The sequence below is a fragment of the Physeter macrocephalus genome, chromosome 16 (assembly GCF_002837175.3).
Source record: "Physeter macrocephalus isolate SW-GA chromosome 16, ASM283717v5, whole genome shotgun sequence".
In the NCBI taxonomy this organism is placed as follows: Eukaryota; Metazoa; Chordata; class Mammalia; order Artiodactyla; family Physeteridae; genus Physeter; species Physeter macrocephalus.
In genome coordinates, this window is record NC_041229.1 from 37,722,400 (window position 1) to 37,745,542 (window position 23,143).

Below are 23,143 nucleotides of genomic sequence, written 5' to 3' on the forward strand. Positions count from 1 at the left end.
TTTTAAACTTTGTCCTTGTTCTAAGTTGTTTGGCTTAAGTTTCTTTTGCAGAAATGTTGTTATTTGGAATTTTTTGAGGAAAGGGGTGTTTCATAGCAGCTGCTCTAAGAGAAATGTTCAGTTTGATCAGATAAATCAAATACTCAAAATCAGTGTTTTTTCACTTGTTAACTCACTAGTCTGAACCTTTTGCCCTGCTCTTGGGTTTTGCAATGAGTAAGTATAATTTCTGTTATTAGTACATCCAATATTAGCAAAATTGGTACCAAAATGATTTGATCATTGAAATTTGTTATAAGAAAATTTATAACAGTATTTAAGTGACCAGTCTGTCAGTATTAAAGCTAAGTTTTCTATTCCAAATATTTTATAAATCCATTCTCTCTGTGTATTCTACCATTTCCCTCCCTTAATAAGCCTTTATCATCTTGGTCTGATGCCACATAAAAGAATGTAGATGATTGAAGAGGTTCAAGAATTTAAAACTTCTAGTCTTAATACCCTCATATTCACTTTAAACTCCATTCAGAGCAATCTAAGTGCAAATCTATCACTTCTCCTTTTAAAACTTTCTAGGGGTTTCCTTTTACCTTTTGCAGGCGTCTCCAAAGTGGAGTGCCTTTAAGATGATCCTTTAGTGAAGACATCAGCATCATGGTGGCACCAGTGCTTCCTTTTCTCTCCCTTTGACTTCTAACGAATCAGACATCCATAACTGGACACAGGTGCCTCTGCACAGCATACCAGGACACCTGAGACAGATTCATCTGTGTATCTGAAATTGGGTGAATGAAACCTCAAAGGAGGCTAGGGAGCCAAGGGAGATGTGGTGACACTGGCTGTGGCGGCAGCAGCAACCTATCCAGCAGAGGAGGTGGAAAGTGAAAAGGGTAAGTATAAGTCTACTCAGCTTGTGGGCTGCAGTTGGAGGGTCCCATTGCTTTTCAGGGACACCCCACATTTCTGAGGAGAGATCTCCATGACAGACCAGTAATGAGTAAAGGAACTGAAACAGTAATCAAAAAAATCCCAACAGAAAACTACAGTACCAGATGGCTTCAGTGGTGAATTCTACCAAACATATAAAGAAGAATGAACACAATCTTCCTCCAAACACTTCCAAAGTATTAAGGAGGAGGGAACTCTTCCAAAGTCATCTACAAGGCCAGCATTACATTGATACCAGAACCAAATGAGGATACAAGAAAACTACAGACCAATATCCCTGCTGAATATAGACGCAAAAACTCTCAACCAAATATTAGCAAACCAAATTCAAGGACACACAAATAGGATTATATACCATGACCAAAGTGGGATTGATCCCTTGTATGCAAGAATGATTTAACATATGCAAATCAGTAAATGTAATAATATATCACATCAATAAAATGAAAGAAAAATTACATGATCATTTCAATAAATACAGAAAAAATATCTGACAAAATACAACATCCTTTCATAATAAAAACCTTTAACAGATTGGGTAAAAAAAGAATATACCTCAATATAATAAAGGCTGTGTACCATAAACCCACAGCTGTTAATGGAGAACAATTGAAAGTTTTTCCTCTAAGATCAGGAACAAGACAATGATGCCCACTCTGACCACTCATATTCATTATAGTAGTGGAATTCCTAGCTAGAGCAACTAGGCAAGAGGAAAAAAAGGCATCCAAATCAGAAAGGAAGAAGTAAAATGTCTCTATTTGTGATTATTTGGTTTTATTTATATAGATAATCCCAGAGTCAACCAAAACACTGTTGGGACTAAACAATTTCAGTAAAGTTGCAGGATACAAAATCGTCATACAAAAGTCAGTTGCATTCCTTTACACTAATGATGAAGCATCTGAAAACAAAATATTGATAAAACTATCCCACTCAAAATAGCATAAAAACAATATACTACTGAGGAAAAGTTTAACCAAGGAAGTGAAAGATCTGTATGATGAAAACTGCAAGACTGCTGAAAGAAATCAAAGACACAAATGGAAAGACATCCTATGTTCATGGATTGGAAGAATCCAATGGAAGGCTTTACTAGATGTCCTTACTACCCAAAGCTCTCTACAGATTCAGTGCAGTTCCCATCAAAGTGCCAAAGGCATTCTTTTACAGACATAGAAGAAAGAATCCAAAAATTTTTGTGGAACCACAAAACCCCAAACAGCCAAAATAATCCTGAGAAAAAAGAATTAAGCTGTGGATATCATGCGTTCAGATTTCAAACTAAATTACAAAGCCACGGTAGTAAAAACATTATGGTACTGGTACAAAAATAGACACATTGACCAATGGAATAGAATATAGAAAGCCCAGAATTAAATCCCAGTGGTCACCTAATATTTGACGAGGGAGCCAAGAACACCCAATGGGGAAAAGATAGTCTCTTCAACAAATGGTGCTGGGAAACCAGAGAAGAACACATGCAGAACAATGAAATTGGATGCCTGTCTAACACCATTCACAAAAATTAACTTGAATAGTGATAAGTGCTGTGAATAAAATAGGCTAATCTGATAGTAAATTGAGATGAGGGGGCAATTTTTGATAATGTAATCAAATAAGGCCTGCTTTGAATATATTAACAGAAATCATACATTAAAAAAAATTAACTTGAAATGGATCAAAGACTTAAACATAAGACCTGACACCATAAAACTTCTAGAAGGGGAGAAGCTCCTTAATATTGGTCTTAGCAATGATTTTCTGGACATGATGCCAAAAGCACAAACAACAAAAGCAAAAAACAAATGGGACTACATCAAACTCAGAATTCTGCACAGCAAAAGAGACAAAAAATGAAGGATAACCTACTGAATGGGAGAAAAATTTTTGCACACCATATATTAAATAAGGGCTTAATGTCCAAAATATATGTAAATAATACATACAACTTAATAACAACAAAAAAACCCAATCCAGCTAAAAAATGGGCATAACTAAATGGACATTTTTCCAAAGAGGACATCGGAATGGCCAACAGGTACATGAAAAGATGCTCAACATGCCTAATCTTCAGGGAAATGCAAATAAAAACCATAATAAGACACCTCATACCTGTTAGAATGGCTGTCACCAAGACGTGACATAACAGGTGCTGGTGAGGATGTGGTGAAAAGGGAACCCTTATACAGTTGACACTTAACACAAGTTAGAACTGTGCAGGTCCACTTAGATTTTTTTTCAATAAAATCTGAGGTTGGTTGAATCTGTGAATGCAGAAATGCTGTTGTTCAAGGGTCAACTGTACACTGTTGGTGGGAATGTAAACTGGTCCAACTACTACGGAAAACAATATGGAGGCTCATCAAAAATTTCAAAATAGAGCTAACATACTTCCAGGTAAATACCCAAAGGAAATGAAAATAGAATTTCAAAGAGAATATTTGCATTCCCAGGTTTACTGCAGCATTAGTCACAATAACCAAGATATGGAAACAACCTAAATATGCCCATCAGTAGATGAGTGGATACAAATGATGTGGTATATATACACAATAGAATATTATTCAGCCACGAGAAAGGAGGATATCCTGTCATTTGCAACAACATGAAGGGACCTTGAGCACATTATACTGATATAAGAGAAAAAGACTGCATGATCTCATATGTGGAATCTAAAACAGTCAAACTCAAAAACCAGTAAAATGGTGGTTACCAGGAGATGGAGCTTAGAGCGATAAGATCGACGTTAAGGGTACAAACTGGCAACAACTAGTAAATAAGCCATAATGTACAATATAATGAATACAGACAATATTATACTGTAATTATATAATGTGATAAATATCACTACAGTGGCAATCATATTACAGTATTTAAATGTATCAAGGTAACACATTGTACACCTTGAAATTTATACAATGTTACATGTCAAATTTGTTCAATTTAAAAAAACCCTTATAATAAAGATGTTTCTAACACAGCTACTTGCAAGCTGTGTTCAGCACAGTGTCATTTCAGGGACTGGAAGTGATACCCACCCATTTTGTAATGCATGTAGTTAAGTATTTAAGAAGACATAATAAAGATACTTCCAACAAAGCTAGCTGAAGCTGTGTTCAGCAGTGTTATTTCAGTGCATGCAAATGATACCCATTCTGTAATGCATGTAATGAAGAAAAACACTTGTAATAAAGGTGTTGCTAACAAATCTAAAAGAAAAAAAAATCCATTGAGGTGTGTGGAAGCCTGGGAGGGTGGTCTTAGCACTTTTTAAATATTTACACAAAACTTTTGAGTGGAGAGTTCTATGTTTTATAACTTTATAATTATCTATGCATATTGGTTGCATAGGTGTACCTTTTCCTTTATGATCAGGGATATAAAATTTAGAGGCCTGTGTGGTTAAGTCGAAGCTCCTGAGCCTCCTGTCACTTGTCTGCTTACCCTTCTATTCTCATTGGCATACCTCAACTCTTATGTACTACTACTGCTCAACTAGTCCCAATTCTCCCATATAAAGGGCAGATTCCTGCCTCCTTGCTTTTGTTCATTTTACCTTGTTGACCTGGAACTGTTCTCCCTTGGTTATTCCCATTCTGTAGAGTTTAGGCATCATTTCCTCCCCAGGAAATGATCCCTGTTCATCACTCCCTTCTCTGCCATGCCTCACCTCCCTCTGTGCCACCGCCTCTGTGGTACACATGCCACCACCACACTGTACCGAAATGTGTAATTCAGGTGTCTACAGCCCGCTTGTAAGCATACCTTGCTTACTAAGGAAGAAAACTGTACATGTAAGCAGAAGTGTACATACAATTTTAGGAGATTCACAAATACCCCCAAATCTAAGGACACTTACTTAAAAACTAACTTTGTAGACAATGAATTCAGTAAAAGGCCTAACAAGCTTAGTGCCCAGCCAGCCACTACAATTCATGCTGTTGTCTAGATAAAATCCTAGAACTCCATTTCAATCCCAGGGCAGGCAAAAGAGGAATCGCTTTAATATCTAGTTAACATGTTCATTAGTACTCTTCTTAAGAGTATCTTAACATGTACCATGAGATAATCCAGTTTTGTTGGGCCTAGTTTCTATGTAAGCTGGAAAAAGGCAAGTAAATTATGTATTAAATACCATATATTCTTACTGTTTCTCATAATACGTTAATGTCCTATTTAAAAGTGTATTATTTTTTTGAGAGACTGCAACAAATAAAGCCTTTATTAACAGGCTGTTAAGGAAAATTTCAGTGTTTCCTTAAAAAGCTGCTTTATTGATTTCAGTGGCAAATTTATAAAAAGTTAACATGTCTTGATCTATTCAAAATTATGATTTACATTATTAACACAATGACAATTCCATGTGTACAGTTAATACTGCACTCACACTGTACACCAATAAAAGTAAATAGCCAAGGGGTTCTTCTAAGTTTTAAGATTAAAAACCATAATGCCTTGAAATAAATAGCATGATTACAAACAGGTATTATCTAAAAATACGAACATATATGCTTTACAACACCTCCTGTTCTCTCTTCATTCTAAAACCTCATTTACTTCATTTACAGTCTGTTTATAGTTTTAAACATGCTTTTGTAATCTTCACAGTTAACTGATTTAAAATGAATGCTTCGGTCTTCAAAAATTTTTAATGGTGGATTAACACAGATAAAGGTGTATTTAACACTGATCAATGTTTGAAGTGTCAAAAAGCAAAAGAAAACAATCCTCTTAAATATGTATAAATATTTAAATACAGAAAACCTCCATCAATAGTTGAAACAAAGTACATTTAATGGTTGCATTGAAAAGGAGAAGTGGGCGATTCACGCCAGGGGAAGATTTAAAAATGAGACTCTTCAAACACTGCCTATGGGACAGCCTCATACTTTGATAATTTAAACCTCATTTTACTTAGATATATAGAACTATTTAAAAAAAATCACACCCACAAGTAAAAAATTGGTAATTTGTTTACAAAGTGCAATATCTCAGTACAGCAAATTCATCTCAAACAAAGAAACAGAGTATGTGTGGCTTCTTGGCCTTTAAAACTCCCCTGGTTTCCATTTAGATGGTTTAACATTTAGCTGTGATACATAACACAAGAAGCCTGTGTAATGAAGCTTGGGCCCCTTAATACCTGCTATTAATTAATTCCAACATAAGACTATGAGACCTGGAAAGTAAACTGTCAACATCTGATTGATGAGGTACGGATTATGAGAATAACATTTATGACCTGGTACCAGTCAGTAATCCCAACACAAACTATTGCTCTGTAATGAATTCTGTATGGTTTGCATGTCCTTCAATAGCTGAAGATTTTTCCTGCTTTTTTCTCCAGGTCTTGGTTTGGCAAAGTCCTTCTTATTTGTGGTCCCTGTGGTTGCAGAAGAACGGCTGCTGCTGTTTCCTTCTTCATCAAGAGTCTTTTTGGTGGTTCTTAATTCCCTCTTCTGCTTCTCCAACTTCTGTTTCTCCAGCTATACCAAAAAACCAAGGCAGGGAAAAAAAGAGAAATTAATGAAAACATATTTTTCTGAAAACTGGTATTTCTAACTCTCATACTAACTAAAACACATATAATATATTCTGGGTTTATATTTTTAAAGGCTTCAAAAATCTATTGTACTAGTCTTTTTAACAGTGTTTAAAATATATAGTGACATAAAAACCTGTAAACAAGAGTCAACACATCAATTCTGGTGCTGTATCAGAAGTTAAGACTTGCCAAAGTGGAGCACAGGGTGAGTGAGAAGCATGGGAGTTTGGGCCAAGGTCTCAAGGAGGCAGCAAAAAAGTCTGACATGGGAAATGGAAGACAGGATTTTAATACACAAAGGATAAAGGCATCCTAGAAACTAGTCTTGCACAGACAAAGAAGCACGTTGCAGATGGATGAAGGGATGTAATGGCAATGTATTAATACTATGAAAAGGATTTTTAATTTTATTATTTCACCTTTTAGAATAATTTCAAATAGGGAGCTTTATTTTTACTTTAGCTGCTGTCTGAAATAAGTCACTGCTGGCACACTGGTGTTCCACTAGAATAAAGTTAAATCTAATGTACAGGAAACAAATTAGATCATTACTCCTATGGGAATCATTTGCTTGTATTTATTCTTTTATTTTTAGTATGTGAACTTTGGAAAAAAATGCTTAAAAAGCTAGGTTTTGGAGTTGCAAAGACCCCAGTCTGCATCATACCTCTGCCATTTACCAGTGAGCCAGTATGTCCTTGGGCAAGTTACATAATTTCATTTTAGGGTATGCCCACCTCCCAGGACCTTGGCTCCAGTTTCCTCATTTGTAAAATGAAATGTATACTCACCTCAAAAGCCTTCCATGAAAATTAAATAAGATGACATAGAGCACTCAGCATTGTGCCTATTACACAGCAACCAATTAATAAATGTCTGCCAACCTGTTCTGCTACCAGTCTTCTCTGTTTCAGTCAGCTGTACCACCGTCCTCTCCCTCCACATGATATCCAGCAGCAAGCAGCCCTGATAATTCTATTTCCAAGACTCAACTCAAATCTGTCTACTTCTCCCCAACTGCAGTCACCGGTGACCTCTGAACAAGATAAGCTTAAATGCGTAGTTGGTCTCTCAGCCTCTCTCCTGTCTCTGTCCCCCTCCCGGCAGTCACAGTCATCTCTTAAATACACCAATCATTACATTTCTCTCTGGATGGAAACCCTGGAGTGTGACTTCCCATTGCACTTAGTAGATACTAAATACATGGTTGTTTTATTAATATAATTAGTAACATAAATGTAACTAAAGATCTTTTTCACATATTTACATCTGATTTATTCCTTTAGAAATTAAGAATTTCTAGGTGTTTTTAAAAAGACTTGGGTAAACTTAGAACCATTTAAACTCATCACAGAGGTAAAGCTTGTTCATATAAGAATATTAAATATATTCAGTACTTGGAAGATGTATTTTAAATTATAAAATCTACTCAGAGACTTCAAGACAGTGTCTTCTTTCTTAGCCTGCTTAACACCAATTCTTAATAACTAATGCAATGAGTGTCTACAGTGAAAAATACTTCCTGTAGCTTTCTGTCTATGATACACTTACAAGGGCATCAATTAACATATTTGAAGAAAAGGGGTTGTTTTGTTCTGTTTTACTTTTGTTTTTTGATCATTAGAAACGAGTTAAGGAAAACAGTTACCTGGGCTTGATATTTTCGAACTTTAGTTATTTGATTGGCCTTTGCCTCCATCCTGCCCACTAATGCCTCCAGTTCGCACTCTAGGTTGTCTTTCAGTTCAGTGGTTGGTGATTCCTGGATAAGTTTCGCAAGCTGCTGGTGATCACTGTATAAAAAACAGAAGGGGAGCTTGGTTAAGTTTCCTGTGTTAGCTGGTTAAGTCCACTACATCTCACTCACCATGGGACCACTGCTCTGCGCATTAAAAAACGACTCAATTTTGGGACTTCCCTGGTGGTCCAGTGGTTAAGACTTCGCCTTCCAGTGCAGGGGGTGCAGGTTCGATCCCTGGTCGGGGAGCTAAGATCCCAAATGCCTCGTGGCCAAAAAACCAAAACATAAAAAAACAGAAGCAATTCTGTAACAAATTCAATAAAGACTTTAAAAATGGTCCACATAAAAAAAAAAAAAACAACAAACCTAAAAAAAAAAAACCTCAATTTTTAAAAATACAGCAAAATTTTCCATATTATTAGTGATAGTGTAATACTTTAAAAAAGGTACTGGATGCAAATGCAAGAAGAGTTCTTAATTTCAAAGTGCTAATTATTTATATCTCTACCTCCCCCACAAGAGCATTACATATGTAGAAAAGGAAAGTCTAGAGAAGGATACTGTTCTTCAAACACTCACTTCCTAACTTATCAGTTACATTTAGCCAAAGTTAATGTAGATCAAGCTCCCAAACAAGGAAATAAAACTTAAATGTAAACCTTGGTCTCCAAAACATTTAACAGTTATAGAAAAAGGAGGGATTTCATCCAGAACAGTTGTATTGGTTAAAGTCCTAGTAACTTGTTCAGTGGTTGGTGCAAGGACTGTGTTCAACAAATATTTCTTAAAATATTGAAATATGAAAGAATTAATAAAGTCACCAAGAAGTTAAATGAGGTTTTAGAACTAAATATAACTAAAAAACAAAAAAACTGAAACTCACAAGCTCATTTGCCCAAATTCATCTTGTAAAGTCTCTAAGACTTCTGCCAGCTCTTCATTAATGCTGCTAGACGGGGGAGGCGTTGCTGACTTCTTGCTTTTCCCACTTCGTGAAGACACTTGCTTTGCCAGAGGAACACTGCTGACTACTCGATCATTGCACAAGACTTTACTGTGTTGCTTCATTAGATGTAAGACATGCTGAACATTGGCTACCACAGCATGGCTAGGGCTGGTGGACTGAAGAAAAATGAAGAGAAGTAATTGAAGCCACATGCTCTAGAAAAATGTTTTCTCTTTCCCCCCTAAGCCTGGGTAAAAAGACCCTCTCCTCCTCTGCAGAAAAGCCTGTGATACAAACCTGGTGTACAGTGCATCTCCAATCTCCCCTTACTCTCCACCCTAGTGTTATCCACTTGGCTTACACACCCATCTCTATTAGCTATGGACGAACATCCCAACTGTCCCCTGCTCCCAGTCTCTTCAGTCTCTAACTCCATAGTTCTATCAGTTATCCTCCGAAAAGATTATTCTGATCACGTTCTTCTATTTGACACCCTTTAATGTTAAGCTCGCTGACTCTAATGTCCAAACTCCTCAGCACAGAAATCAAGGCCCTATAACACTAAGCTGCAACTTCTACACCTTGGCCTCATGTCCCACTATCTCCTACCTGCTCTCCACTATTTGAATGAACTGTATTTGCACATGCCATTTCTTTTGTATGCCAATTTTTATACCATTTTAAAAAACCCAGTTCAAATACATGATTTGTAAAGACTTTCTTAAAACATCCAGGTAATTAATTGGTCCATTCTCAGATCACCTATGGCATTTATCTCAATCACAGGATTTATCACAATATATTGTAATTGTGTTTGCATGTCTTTTTCACCTATTAAGTAGTATAAGCACTTCCAGGTGGTAGGGACTATTACCGTATTCATTTCTCTGTCCTCTAGTAGGAAGCATTAAGTTCATGTTTGTCACATAAGCAACGGGAAAAATCTGGTAGCCCTCTCAAAATTTTTGTTTTTGTTTTGAACACTGAACAAGTCTCAATGTGCAATTTCAATTTATAAACAGATGGTTGGGCCAACTTGGCTCCATAAGCAAGTTTAAAATGCAGATTCCTAGGTAGCATGCCAAACTCAATCAGTGTGTGGTCAAGGCTTAGAAATGTACATTTAAAAGTTTGCCCGTTGATTCTAATCAGCCAGGTTTGCAAACCACTCAGCTAAGCTTAACAGATGCTCTTTTTATCCTAGTTTTTGTTGTTAGGTAGCAAATTTAATTTAGTAACATATATACAAAGATGTATATACCACATCCAAGTGGGGTTTATTCCAGGAATGCAGCAAGGCTAGTTCAATGTTTGAAAATGAATCCATGTAATCCAGCATATCAACAAGGAAAAGAAGAAAAATCACATAACCATATCATTTGATGAAGAAAAGCATTTGAAAAAATCCAACACCCGTTAAGGGTATAAACTTTCAGCAAAGCAGGAACAGAGAGAAATTTCCTCAAGTTGACAAAGAGCACAGACAAAGAACCTACAGCTAATATCATACTTATTGGTGAAAGACTGAATGCTTTCCCCTGAAGATCAGCAAAAATGCAAGGATATCCACTCTCATCACTCTTACTTACAACATGATACAGGAAATCCTAGCCAGTGCAGTAAGGCAAGAAAGGAAATAAAAGGCACACAAATTAAAAAGGAAGAAACAAACTATCCTTATTTACAAATGACATGATTCTTCACATAGAAAAGCTTACGTAAATCCAAAAAATAATTCCTAGGACTAATAAGTGAATTCAGCAAGGTCACAGAATATAAGATTAACATAAAAACTCAAATATACTAACAATGATCATGTAGAAGCTGAAATGAAAACAACACAATTTACAATTGCTCAAAAAAATTTGTATATAAATCTGATAAAACAGGAATGGGACTAATATGATGAAAATCCTGATGAAAGAAATCAAAGATCTAAATAAGTAAGAGATGTACCATTCTCATGAGCTGAAAGACTCAACAAGGATGTCAATCCTTCCAAATTAATACAGTTCCTATCAAAATTCCAGCAAGACCTTTTCTTTGGTAGAGAAGTTTTTTCTAAAATTCACATGGAAAGGCAAAGGAACTAGAAGAGCTAAAAGAATCTTGAAGTTCTTTTTCCTGTTATTTTTCTGACTCTATTAAGGAAATTTTATGTCTTGAATCTAGTAATTAAAAAAATTGGAACGTGTATTTTGTCTTTTAAATTTCATTTTTTCTAGCAATTCACCTTTATTTCACTTTACAAATGTACTGGTTTATGACAATGTAGAAATAAAAATAAAAACTGGTCCTCCACAACAGATAAGTTTGGGAAACGCTCAGATGACAGCACATTCTTAGCTGTTTGAATATTTCACAAAAAGTACAAATTACAACTTCAAAAGAAGACCTCAGGTTGAAAAGCCCTATCTTTGAACCTGTCCTGTTCAAGTATAATATGACTTCAGTGAGAATTACCAAAGATAGGCAAATTAAATTTGGGGATAACACATACATAATGGAAGACTGAACTAGATTCTAATCTAATGTGGGATAGGGTGAATCAATTCCTATAGTGCTTCATTTGATTAAAAATTCTGTATAAAAAAATCAACTCCACAGTATAGGACCTAGAGAGGCTGATGCTAAGACTAAGGAGAAGACCTATTACTTCAGATGACTCTAGAATTAATGAGTGAAAGGGATGCCGTGGCTTCCCCATAACATTAATGTGATGCTAGGCTGGGTTAACAGACTATCCAGAACATGACAAAGACTCCATCCTGTGCTAGTCACACCACATTTAGAGGACTATATTCGATTCAGGAAGGGAGTGAGGAGGTGGTTAAGAAACTCATAAAGCATATCTTATGATGAATAGCTGAAGAAAAAATTATTTATAACCTAGAATAAGGAGATGAGAATAAAGATACAGCTATCTGGGACTTCCCTGGTGGTCCAGTGGTAAAGAATCCGCCTTCCAATGCAGGGGACGCGGGTTCAATCCCTGGTCTGGGAACAAAGATCCCACATGCTGTGGGGCAATAAGCCTGTGCGCCACAACTACTGAGCCCGGGCGCCTCAACTAGAGAGCCCACGGGCCACAAACTACAGAGCCCACATGCTCTGGAGCCTGCATGCTGCAACTAGAGAAGAGAAAACTGGCACACCACAACTAGAGAGAAGCCCGCACACTGCAATGAAGAGCCTTTGCGCCGCAACAAAAGATCCTGCACGCCTCAACAAAGATCCCACATGCTGCAACTAAGACACAACACAGCCAAAAAATAGTTAATTAAAACAAAAACAAAAAAACCCCTTAATCTATTATCAATATAAGGTTAAAAAAAAGATACAGCTATCTTCGAAAGTTTTAAAATTTTCCTATAGTTAAGGGTTCATTTGGTCTATGTGGATCCCTGAGGGCAGAAAAAAATACCAATGAGTAGAATTTATAGTGACAGATTTCATCTCACTTAAGAACTTTCAAATAAAGCTGTCTAGAACTGTGAAGGGCTGTTTGAGGGTATAATGAGGTCTCATCAGTAGATGTATTTGGACAGAGTACATGACCATTATTCTGGATGTTTACATAATGAAAACATTGGACAGGGAACTGTACTAAGTGGGTCCCAAATCTAAATGAACATTAGATTTCGGGACCAACTGACTATACTTTCTAGGTCCTGACTAACAACTGACTATACTTTCTAGGTTCCACACCAGAAAATTCTGATTTAGAACTGTGGTGCGGCTTCATAATCTGCTTTTTCAGATGCATAGTCAGTGATTCCGATGCAGATGGTCATCCTTTGAGAAACTGTTTCCAGCCCAACTCAAAGATTCTATGGCAAAGTAGAAGAACCTTGGTTAGGAACAAAGGTTCAAAGATGAACCTTTTGACCTTGGTAGGTCAAAAGATGGTCTGCAATCTAAGAAGAGGTTAAATTTAGGGTAAAGGACAGCCAACGACAAAACTTTTTAAAAGTGATTTGGCCGCACGCATCTACAAAGGGCAAGTGGAAAAGCTAGGAAATACTTCATTCGTTTTACCAGTATACTGGTTCCTCAATTAGTCTTCTTGACCTAATCTATTATCAATATAAGGTTAAAAAAAAGATACAGCTATCTTCGAAAGTTTTAAAATTTTCCTATAGTTAAGGGTTCATTTGGTCTATGTGGATCCCTGAGGGCAGAAAAAAATACCAATGAGTAGAATTTATAGTGACAGATTTCATCTCACTTAAGAACTTTCAAATAAAGCTGTCTAGAACTGTGAAGGGCTGTTTGAGGGTATAATGAGGTCTCATCAGTAGATGTATTTGGACAGAGTACATGACCATTATTCTGGATGTTTACATAATGAAAACATTGGACAGGGAACTGTACTAAGTGGGTCCCAAATCTAAATGAACATTAGATTTCGGGACCAACTGACTATACTTTCTAGGTCCTGACTAACAACTGACTATACTTTCTAGGTTCCACACCAGAAAATTCTGATTTAGAACTGTGGTGCGGCTTCATAATCTGCTTTTTCAGATGCATAGTCAGTGATTCCGATGCAGATGGTCATCCTTTGAGAAACTGTTTCCAGCCCAACTCAAAGATTCTATGGCAAAGTAGAAGAACCTTGGTTAGGAACAAAGGTTCAAAGATGAACCTTTTGACCTTGGTAGGTCAAAAGATCGTCTGCAATCTAAGAAGAGGTTAAATTTAGGGTAAAGGACAGCCAACGACAAAACTTTTTAAAAGTGATTTGGCCGCACGCATCTACAAAGGGCAAGTGGGAAAGCCAGGAAATAGTTCATTCCCTAAGCTTTCACTGAGGATTTACTGTGGGGTTAAAATAAAGAAATAAATACCTAAAATTAAATTTACTCCTCAAGCTTCTCAAATTCACAAGCTAGTTGGATACTCAGGGCATCTATACATGAAACAACCAGCAACACAAACATTAATGAAAAAGTGGTATAAACTAACACAATGTTAAGCACTCCTTAGAAATCACCCAGTCAGTACTTGCTGATATTTGATAAAATTATCATCTCCACATTTTTAAGCACTAAAGGAACTTAAGATTCAAGTCTATGTATGACTGCTTCTTGGAGAATGAATCCTATAAGTAATAAGCATGTGAAGACACAGAGGGTGTGACTTCTTTTCATTTAAATATCTATCTCTATCTAAATACAAATCAACAGGGCTGATACTAAAAATCCAGTGCTACAAATATACTATTTCCTATCTGCAACCACACCTGCAAACCAGAGTCTCTGCTTTTGCTCATAACTTCCCTTCTGCATATACTCTACCTGCTTTAAAGTGTCCCCCCAGTCTCCTCCCTGCTCCCCCAGTCCCATAAAACTTTCCTTCAACTCATTCTCACATCACTATGATCCAATTGGTAAAAAAGCAGAAAAATATTCTCGCCGTTTATAGGTATACAGGCAGATGAGTGGATTTAATTCAAAGATCTAAGTTGTACAAAAAAAGCCAGAGTTCGACCAACTCACCTTTCCAGCTACAAATGGCATATCACCCAAGCATAATCTATAATGTGGTTGTGCAGCAAAATAGTTCCTAGAACCTTTCTGCATGGAAAAGAAAAAAGAAGAGCAATTTTACTCATATGATGATAAAAGCTGGCTATATATAGGACTAACCTGAAACTTCAGCCTACTGCTGGGCTACTGCTTGTTTTATCTCTATTGGCATTATGGTCTGGAGCTCCTAATAGTACTCGTCAACACATATCCTAGCCTAGGAAAGGCTAGGAAAGAAAAACTAGTTCCTGACAAAACAACAGTTACAGTCTCAGTAGAGAAACTCTGTGTGTGTGTGTGTGCACGCGCACACGTGCATATGTATATACACAAACTTTTAAGTGCAAAAGATAATGCGATACTGAATAATAACTAACGTGTGCAGTGCTATTTAGTTCTAACACTTTCATATATATAATCTCACTGTCAGGGTGAAAATTTAGAAGTAGATATTACTTATCCCCATTTTCCCAATGAAGAAACTGAGAATGAAAGAGATTTACTCATCCAAGGTTGAAGTACCACATGGTTTATAAGTGTTTTCACACAAACTATGCCAAGTAATAACGAGCACTTTGACTTAATGGTTCTGTTTTCATACCTTTTCTGGTGGTTTTGACTTCTTTTTTTTAATTCTTTTTGCATTGGGAACACATGAAGTTGCCTTATCTTCAAAGATAAGTCTATTTGTTTCTAGACCAGTCTGCAACTAGGAAAAATATGACAGCCTAAGTTAATACTGTAGAAATTAAAGCTATGATTCAAATTTGAGATCTTTCACATAAAGGCCTGTAAAAAAAACCTACAGTAGTATCGTCTAGTATAGAATGAAAAACCCATCATAGCTGTGTAGCTATATCTGGAATCAATCCGTCAACATTTATCCAATATTTTAAATCAATACCACTCTCTCAATTTACTTAAAATGCTGTCCTATAATTTGTTCTTTCACTTAGCCTGGAAACTTTTAGCTCCTTATTTGAGGTTAGTGCTTAAATTATATCTAACGAGTTAAAGGCAGTATTTCTAACTCCAAACCAATGTTTCAACATTTTCTTCTTTTCACGCAAGGCATACACAATAGCGCTAGACGCAAAGCAGCTGGAGAACCAAGTACAATTTCTTCCTCTTTTAAAAACTCATACACTTAACAATGTAAGAAAAAGGAACTGGAAATCTATGTCCAAAAGAACTGGGAGGTATATCAGAGAATGTTATCAAGCCCTTTTCTCTAGAAGCTTAGTAACTACATTAATTTAATATGGTAGAAATTCCAGAAACAATTACTAAGGATTTCAAACAAGGATTGCTGTTTTCAACTTTCCTTAAAAAATATAATTACATACATATACACAAGGATGTGTGTGTGAGTGTGTGTCTGTGTGAGTGTGTATTTGTCTAGAATAGTGGTTTTCAAACCTGCCTATGTATCAAAATTGTCTGGAGTTTATGAGAAAATTCAGATTGTCAGGTGCCTCTCCAGACGTCATGATTTTAAACATTGCAGGCTGGGGAAATTTATATTTTAAAAGTACTTTAAAGTTCTTCAGGAAATGATGATGGAGCTCCAACACTCAGAACCAATGGATTAGTTAAAAGACATCCTGAGATCATTACTAATGCTTCCCACAATGACTGCATTCTTTGGGGACAGAATTTATTCAGTGACAAAGGAACACAGGGATTCCTACTCTCAGGAGGGTCTACATTCCCGCACATCTAACGATGCTTTATACACAGTAAACTGAATGGATATAATTCCATGAACATGAAATTACTACTCTGGAAGACCTATGAAGCCAGTGAGTTTGAAAAGTATACAAAACAAAAAAAATGTGAACTATTTTAACTTCCTAAATTCTTCCCAGGAGCTGTCATATATTTCTGTGGCAGAGTTTTAACATTTTTAAGTGCTTTCATTATATTTTCTCTTGTTCGATCTCTCCAACATTACGAAGATGTAAAATAAAGACCAGTGTCAGTGGTAAAATCCCAAGCTCTGAATGGTTACATATCTCGCCCAGGACTACACAAATATGGTTAGACTTGGAATCACGTATCAACTCTGGCCCCTGTTCTACCACAACAGTGTTCACTATCAGAACTCAAAACCTTTACTGATATATTATCAGTAATAACTGATTTGGTCCCAACTTTTTGCCTGCTAAATACAAAACTACCACAAAATAATTTTTTAAATTCATAAAATAATGAACTTTTTAATTCTGTATTTCATGTACAATAGAACTCACCACCACAATGTATATAAAGCATAACTTTAAAGTTTGCATGTTATGAGTGAGGAAACAGAGGCACAGTAAAGTGGCCTGCCTACCCTAAAAAGTGGAATGGGGAGAGAAATCAAGTAATTTCAAAATTTGTTGGTTGTCAAAAATAAAGCCACATGACATAACTCAGAAAGCACAGAGGTAAAAAATACATACAAATTGATCAGAAGGTAAATATTTGAGAAAGAAAATATATCGGGTTTAATAGAAAGAGAATATGGTAAGTCAATGAATTCTGGGAAGCACTGGAAAAAACAGACAAGATAACAAAGATGAGATAATAGATGTTTATAGTCCTGCGAGCACATTTATGAACTGAGCCCAGGACACTGTTGGCATCTGGCCACAACCTGAACTGCAGAGCCTCCTCTCCTAATTGTTTTGGAATCAGGACCTGCTTCTTGGGTTCATATTATGAGAAAACATACATGTAAATGTTATGAAACTTAAAGACTTTGGAAGGGGAGGGGCAATAAACGAGAGGTATTTGAATTATTAAGCTCACATGGGGAGGGTCTTCAGTTATAAACACAAGTATTTTATTTAGCCTGTAAGATTTGTTGGATATAGAAATGTGGCTATATCTTCTAGAAATGCAGTTCTAGTTGGTATCTATAAACTCAACGATTCTGTGAATTCACACTGCCTCACCTGTTCTACCTGGTGGCCACTGCATGGGATACAAATTCAAGGCTAGGAATGAACAGAGCTCATTTTCCTTATATGGTGGCTTTTGTAAATTAGTATGGATCACCACCTGTTGGGCAGCCCACTACCTCAGCTACTGTCCTGGTGTCTCGAGGCCACCAATAAAGGGAAGCACTTACAAGCAGGATGCTGAATGAGGCTTTCAAACATTTCCAATAGTGACTAATGTGAAAAGTTTTAGATGATTACATATTATATTATGTATACAGTCGCTGTTAGTTTTTAGTCTATTGATTAAAAAAAAAAATAAAGATGATCAAAAGCCCACAATTTTAAAAACCCTAAAGAATTGCTCAGCTTTTACTTTCTGTCTCATTATGTATACAGTCGCTGATAGTTTTTAGTCTATTGATTAAAAAAAAAAATAAAGATGATCAAAAGCCCACAATTTTAAAAACCCTAAAGAATTGCTCAGCTTTTACTTTCTGTCTGTAAAAATATGTTTATAGTTTTCCATATTAAGCTAAGTCTGCAAATTTATATATTGGACCATTCCAAATGATAAATAATCAAAGCAGCGCACATCTACATCTATTTATATATAAAGAGTAGCATGAAATGTGAGGAGCCTACCTGCTCACATTTCAACTTACCTGGGCTGCCTTAGCTTGCATACATTTCCTTTCCTGTTCTTTTTGATGGAGTTTTGCTTCTAACTCTTGCATTTTTTTCTAGTGATAAAAATATTAAAAGTGATAATAGTGAAAAGAGTTTCAGTGTCTATTCGTAAAATTTTTATCCATGACTCTCCTTTGCAATTCCACAGAATTATGGGTAAAATTCACGGCCAAAGAACACAGCCTGTGTATGAAGCCATATAGGCTACATCAGCGGTCTCCAACCATTTTGGCACCAGTGACCGGTTTCTCACGGAAGACAATCTTTCTACACTTGAGGTGGGGGGGATGGTTCAGGCAGTAACGTGAGTGATGGGGAGCAGCAGATGACGCTTCGCTCGCTCACCCACCACTCACCTGCCGTGTGGCCTGGTTCCTAATCAGTTGGGGACCCCTGGGCTACATGGAAGCTGAATCTGAAGCTTTATAGTCTCAGTGGTATTAAATACTTCCCAAATGAATCAATTAAGACTAAAATTAGGACTTCGCTGGTGGTACAGTGGTTGGGAATACACCTGCCAAGGCAGGGGACACGGGTTTGATCCCTAGTCTAGGAAGATCCCACATGCTGCGGAGGAACTAGGCCCATGTGTCACAACTGCTGAGCCTGAGCTCTAGAGCCTGCAAGCCACAACTGCTGAGCCCACGTGCCACAACTACTGAAGCCCGTGTGCTCTAGGGTCCATGTGCTGCAACTACTGAGTCTGCGTGCTGCAGCTACTGAAGCCCACGTGCCTAGCACACATGCTCTGCAACAAGCGAAGACACCGAAATGAGAAGCCCGCGCACCGCAACAAAGAGTAGCCCCCGCTCACCACAACTAGAGAAAGCCCGCGCACAGCAACAAAGACCCAATGCAGCCAAAAATAAATAAAAATTTTAGAAAAACAAACAAAAAACTAAAATTAGTTCAGAGAACAAAAACAAAGTGATACAAGCCTTAAGGATACTCAAAAACACTTCATCTTTCAACATTTTCAAAAAGAACTCCTTCCTTATGTACACTAAGATGGTAAAATGTGAACTTTCTCTCCAAATTTACATTTCTTCCTTTAAAAAAATTCCTATATGTTTCTTTGCTACAAGGTCACTTTTTCTCCTATAAAATAACCAATTTTACATAAGAACCAATATTATGCATTGATGAGTAAAAAAGATTTTCACTGACTTCTGCAAGGGCCTGCATCGTGGTAAGCTTGTTATACTCCTGTTCAAGAAGATCCAATTTTTCAAGCTGGTTTTGAACATGCGTTTGATCATGTTGTCGTTCTCTTTCTAGGGAAACCTGGGAAACAATATTAAATACAGCATAATAATTGGACAAAAAACTGAAAAACGAACACTGAGAGTAGTATGTTGTATGCTGCTTGTCTGGCTTTTCTTTTCTTTTTTTTTTTTTTGATTATTCAGAGTTCTTATATTTTTAGTGTACTATTTTATACTTACATATATGTTATTATACTACAAGACTATAAAACACAATCACAGGAGTCTCTGATATTTGTGGTCTCCACTTGCCTAGTACAGTGGCTATAAATACTTGTTGGACAAGTGAAAATAATACTTTTAGAAAGGTGTTCCTATGAATAGTTTTTCATTCATGATGCTTCTATCCTAAGTATCTGATCTACAGGTCTTAATCAAAAGTAATCTAAATTCCCTGAAAAAATTAAAAGGAATCTGAGATTCCTTCACCATATAAAACCTTGAAACATAACCAGGCAAAAAACCCAATGAGACTAACCTCAAATGAGACTAACCTCAAATGAGACTAACCAGCTTTACTTGAGAAAAGGTAGGCTATGACCTAGACAATTGTAAAACTGACTTTTACAAATCAGTTCTTTAAAAAATAAAAAAAATACTAAGTTTCTTCAGACTCACAGACTTAGAAAACAAACTTATGGTCACCAAAGGGGAAAGGTGGGGGGAATGGATAAATTGGGAGTTTGGGATTGACATGCACACACTTCTATATTTAAAATAGATCAACAACAAGGACCTACTGCATAGCATATGAAACTCTGCTGAATATTCTATAATAACCTAAATGGGAAAATAATTTGAAAAAGAATAGATACATGTATATGTATAACTGAATCACTCTGCTGTATACCTGAAACTAACACAACATTGTCAATCAACCACATTGCAATATAAAATAAAAATTTAAAAGTACAAACTTCCAGTTACAAGTAAAATAAGTACTAGGGATGTTGTCTGGCTTTTCATACAACTATTTAGGTACTACAGAGGAATTCCAGGAAAACAATAGTAAGATGAAACCTGAGGAAAATTAACAAATACAAGTGAAATCTGGTTCTTACTATATATTATTATAACATTTGGTTCTCTATACTAAGACTTGTTAATATGCTCTGAATGAAGGTATTTACTAGACATATAGGCTACACACAAATAGTTGTAATTAGTCTGGTTCTCTTACATAGTTAATCTCTTAATTAAGGCAATAATCACGGTTTTCGTATGTAACATTTACACTGCCTCTGAATTCTAGGCATAACATCCATCATTTTTTTTTTTTCAGGCTTACGGTCAAGGATTTGAAAAGACTGCCACCTATCAGATTTAAGGACTGACAGCCACAGGATAAACCATTAAACTAGGATAAGAAGTGGAAGTATGCTAAACTGAGGTCTACTGGTAAAAAGCAAAACATTAAGCACGTGAACTTGTAAACAGTGTATCTTCATATACAAGTCTATAGCAATAGGTATCATACTAACAGAAATTTGAATATGACAAAGTAATACAAACCAATAAATTTCTCAGGAATTTGTGTGAATTACTAATTTCCTCCTACCTACCTTAGTGGATAGTTACTGCGCTTGAAATAATACATTAAGTTAAATATTGGCACAAATCACACTTCACTTCCAGTATTGGAACCACTCTTATAAAATGGGCTAATCAAACTTTACTGATGAAAACAGGGCTTAATTCAAAGACATATACATATATATATGTCTAACAGCTATATCAATATTAGTCAAGACATCTCACTGTTGTGTTATAGATGCTTTCTAACCCGAGGACAGAAATATGCCAATGAAGAGAACTGCGTATTACTGTACATAATGTTTTGCCATTTCCAATCATGTGGCAGATTTAACTCACCATCCCTTTCCCAACCCCACCTGTCACATAAAAGTGTCAGAGAAAACACAGAAATAATAATAATTGCATAGCAAGTTTGAAGAAAGGGAACACTTCAGATGCAAAAAAGATAAATCAAAATCAATACTGAAGCCAAATATTAGATGAGGCAAGACTATAGCCTTGGTGTATAAGATACACAAGGAACATGACATAAATCTCAGGCAATGTATCATCTGCACGATGCAAGAGCTCAAAGCCAACAAACTATCATAAATGCAGACCAGAACCAGGGAAACCCATCAAGCCCCAGCAAAGGCAAATCCACAACCATTTCATAAGGCTGCCTACACAACTTAGAAGTATGGAATTCCCAAGATAAACAACTCCAAAGAATAAGAGTTCATCATAAAAAGTATATATACGTATACAGTTCTCATAAGAAAAAAAATGATTTTAAAAAGACTGGGAATTTTTATAGTGTTCAAAGAGATAAAATGAAGGAATAAAAAGCAAAGTAATGGTACATTAAAATAACAACAAAAATAGGTGGAGTGAAGAGGACCCAACTGGAAACAAAAAAATATGGTCACAGATAAACTCAATGGCATAGTAAAGAGACCTATAATACAAATGAAAATTGCTGAAACATCCTCTTAAATATTGCTGTGCAATCAAATATTTCTTTGATCTCTCCAACTATGACTGAAAGCTGACTGAGGTGGAAAGCATTTAATTTCTTTCACACTGCAGAGTACCCAGCAAAATATTAAAAAGCATATAAACATTCAACTTTTGCATAATAAACTTAAGATGCCCAGAAACTGTGGTATTCATGATGAATTCAAATTCTATATTCATAACAGGAAAAGGAGGTATGTTTTAAAAAAATATATTTGAGACTGATGTTGCAGATGTCCTCTCGTAAATGCATACGTTACTTAAAATACCTCTGATGTGACAGAGCAAAATATTTTTGTTAAAATAACAACTGTAAAAAAGTTTTTCAAAGTATAAAGAACCTTGAAATGTGCTACCTGAGTCTTTAAACAAAATTCAAGAGGCAGAGGTACATAATATGCTTATTTATACTTTTGATAGTGTACAAAGAAGTTAACATGACTTGGAAAGAAAACACAATTAAATGTATAGTATTTTTCCCATTTAAGTAAAACCCTACCAAATACCGCAATAACAATGAAGACCAATGAAATCTTCAGACACCATAACTAATCCCAAGTAATTTCAGTCCTGTGCGGTTGTACTGTTCCAAAGCAGAAGCTGTCAAAGCTGTGTGTACAGGATATGGCAGTGTGTGTGAGGATCATCCAAAGAGGAAACTCCTCTTTTTAGCTTCGCTGAAAAAACAAACCACGTGTTTCTCAAAGCTTCCACTAGCAGTTTTTCAAAATGAACTACTGGTAGTATTACCTTTTAAGATGGACGGAGAATTGATTATTTGTAACAGCGCCATTAGTCCTCACTGAGAAAAAAGGTCTTTATATCAACTTAAATTTTCTCTATAACTAACTTTCTTGAGAGTGACTCTATGAAGTAACATACCTGTTTCTCTAATACAGACGTCCTCTCCATTTCTGCATGCTTTATCATGTTACGCATGTATTCCAATTGTTTTTCTAAAAGATTACATTTATTTTCTGCAGCTAACAGCTGAGATGTCAGCTCTAAAAAGAATACA

General features: G+C 36.1%; 1 protein-coding gene across 2 annotated transcripts in view; it reads right to left on the minus strand.

Annotated features, from left to right (window-relative positions):
• Nucleotides 1-3,828: 3,828 nt before the first annotated feature.
• CEP57 (centrosomal protein 57) overlaps nucleotides 3,829-23,143 on the minus strand; it is a 43,188-nt gene continuing 23,873 nt past the window's right edge. The window contains exons 4-11 of one of the 2 annotated variants that reach the window (XM_024115315.3): nucleotides 23,008-23,129; nucleotides 19,496-19,612; nucleotides 18,304-18,381; nucleotides 15,316-15,417; nucleotides 14,685-14,762; nucleotides 9,121-9,359; nucleotides 8,145-8,289; nucleotides 3,829-6,437 (exon numbers count right to left, since the gene is read on the minus strand). In XM_024115315.3, coding sequence (XP_023971083.1) covers nucleotides 6,204-6,437; nucleotides 8,145-8,289; nucleotides 9,121-9,359; nucleotides 14,685-14,762; nucleotides 15,316-15,417; nucleotides 18,304-18,381; nucleotides 19,496-19,612; nucleotides 23,008-23,129 — 1,115 coding nt within the window. In that variant the 3' untranslated portion in view covers nucleotides 3,829-6,203. Of the gene's footprint in view, nucleotides 6,438-8,144; nucleotides 8,290-9,120; nucleotides 9,360-14,684; nucleotides 14,763-15,315; nucleotides 15,424-18,303; nucleotides 18,382-19,495; nucleotides 19,613-23,007; nucleotides 23,130-23,143 lie in introns of both variants that reach the window. The other variant, XM_024115314.3, reaches the window with a different exon arrangement.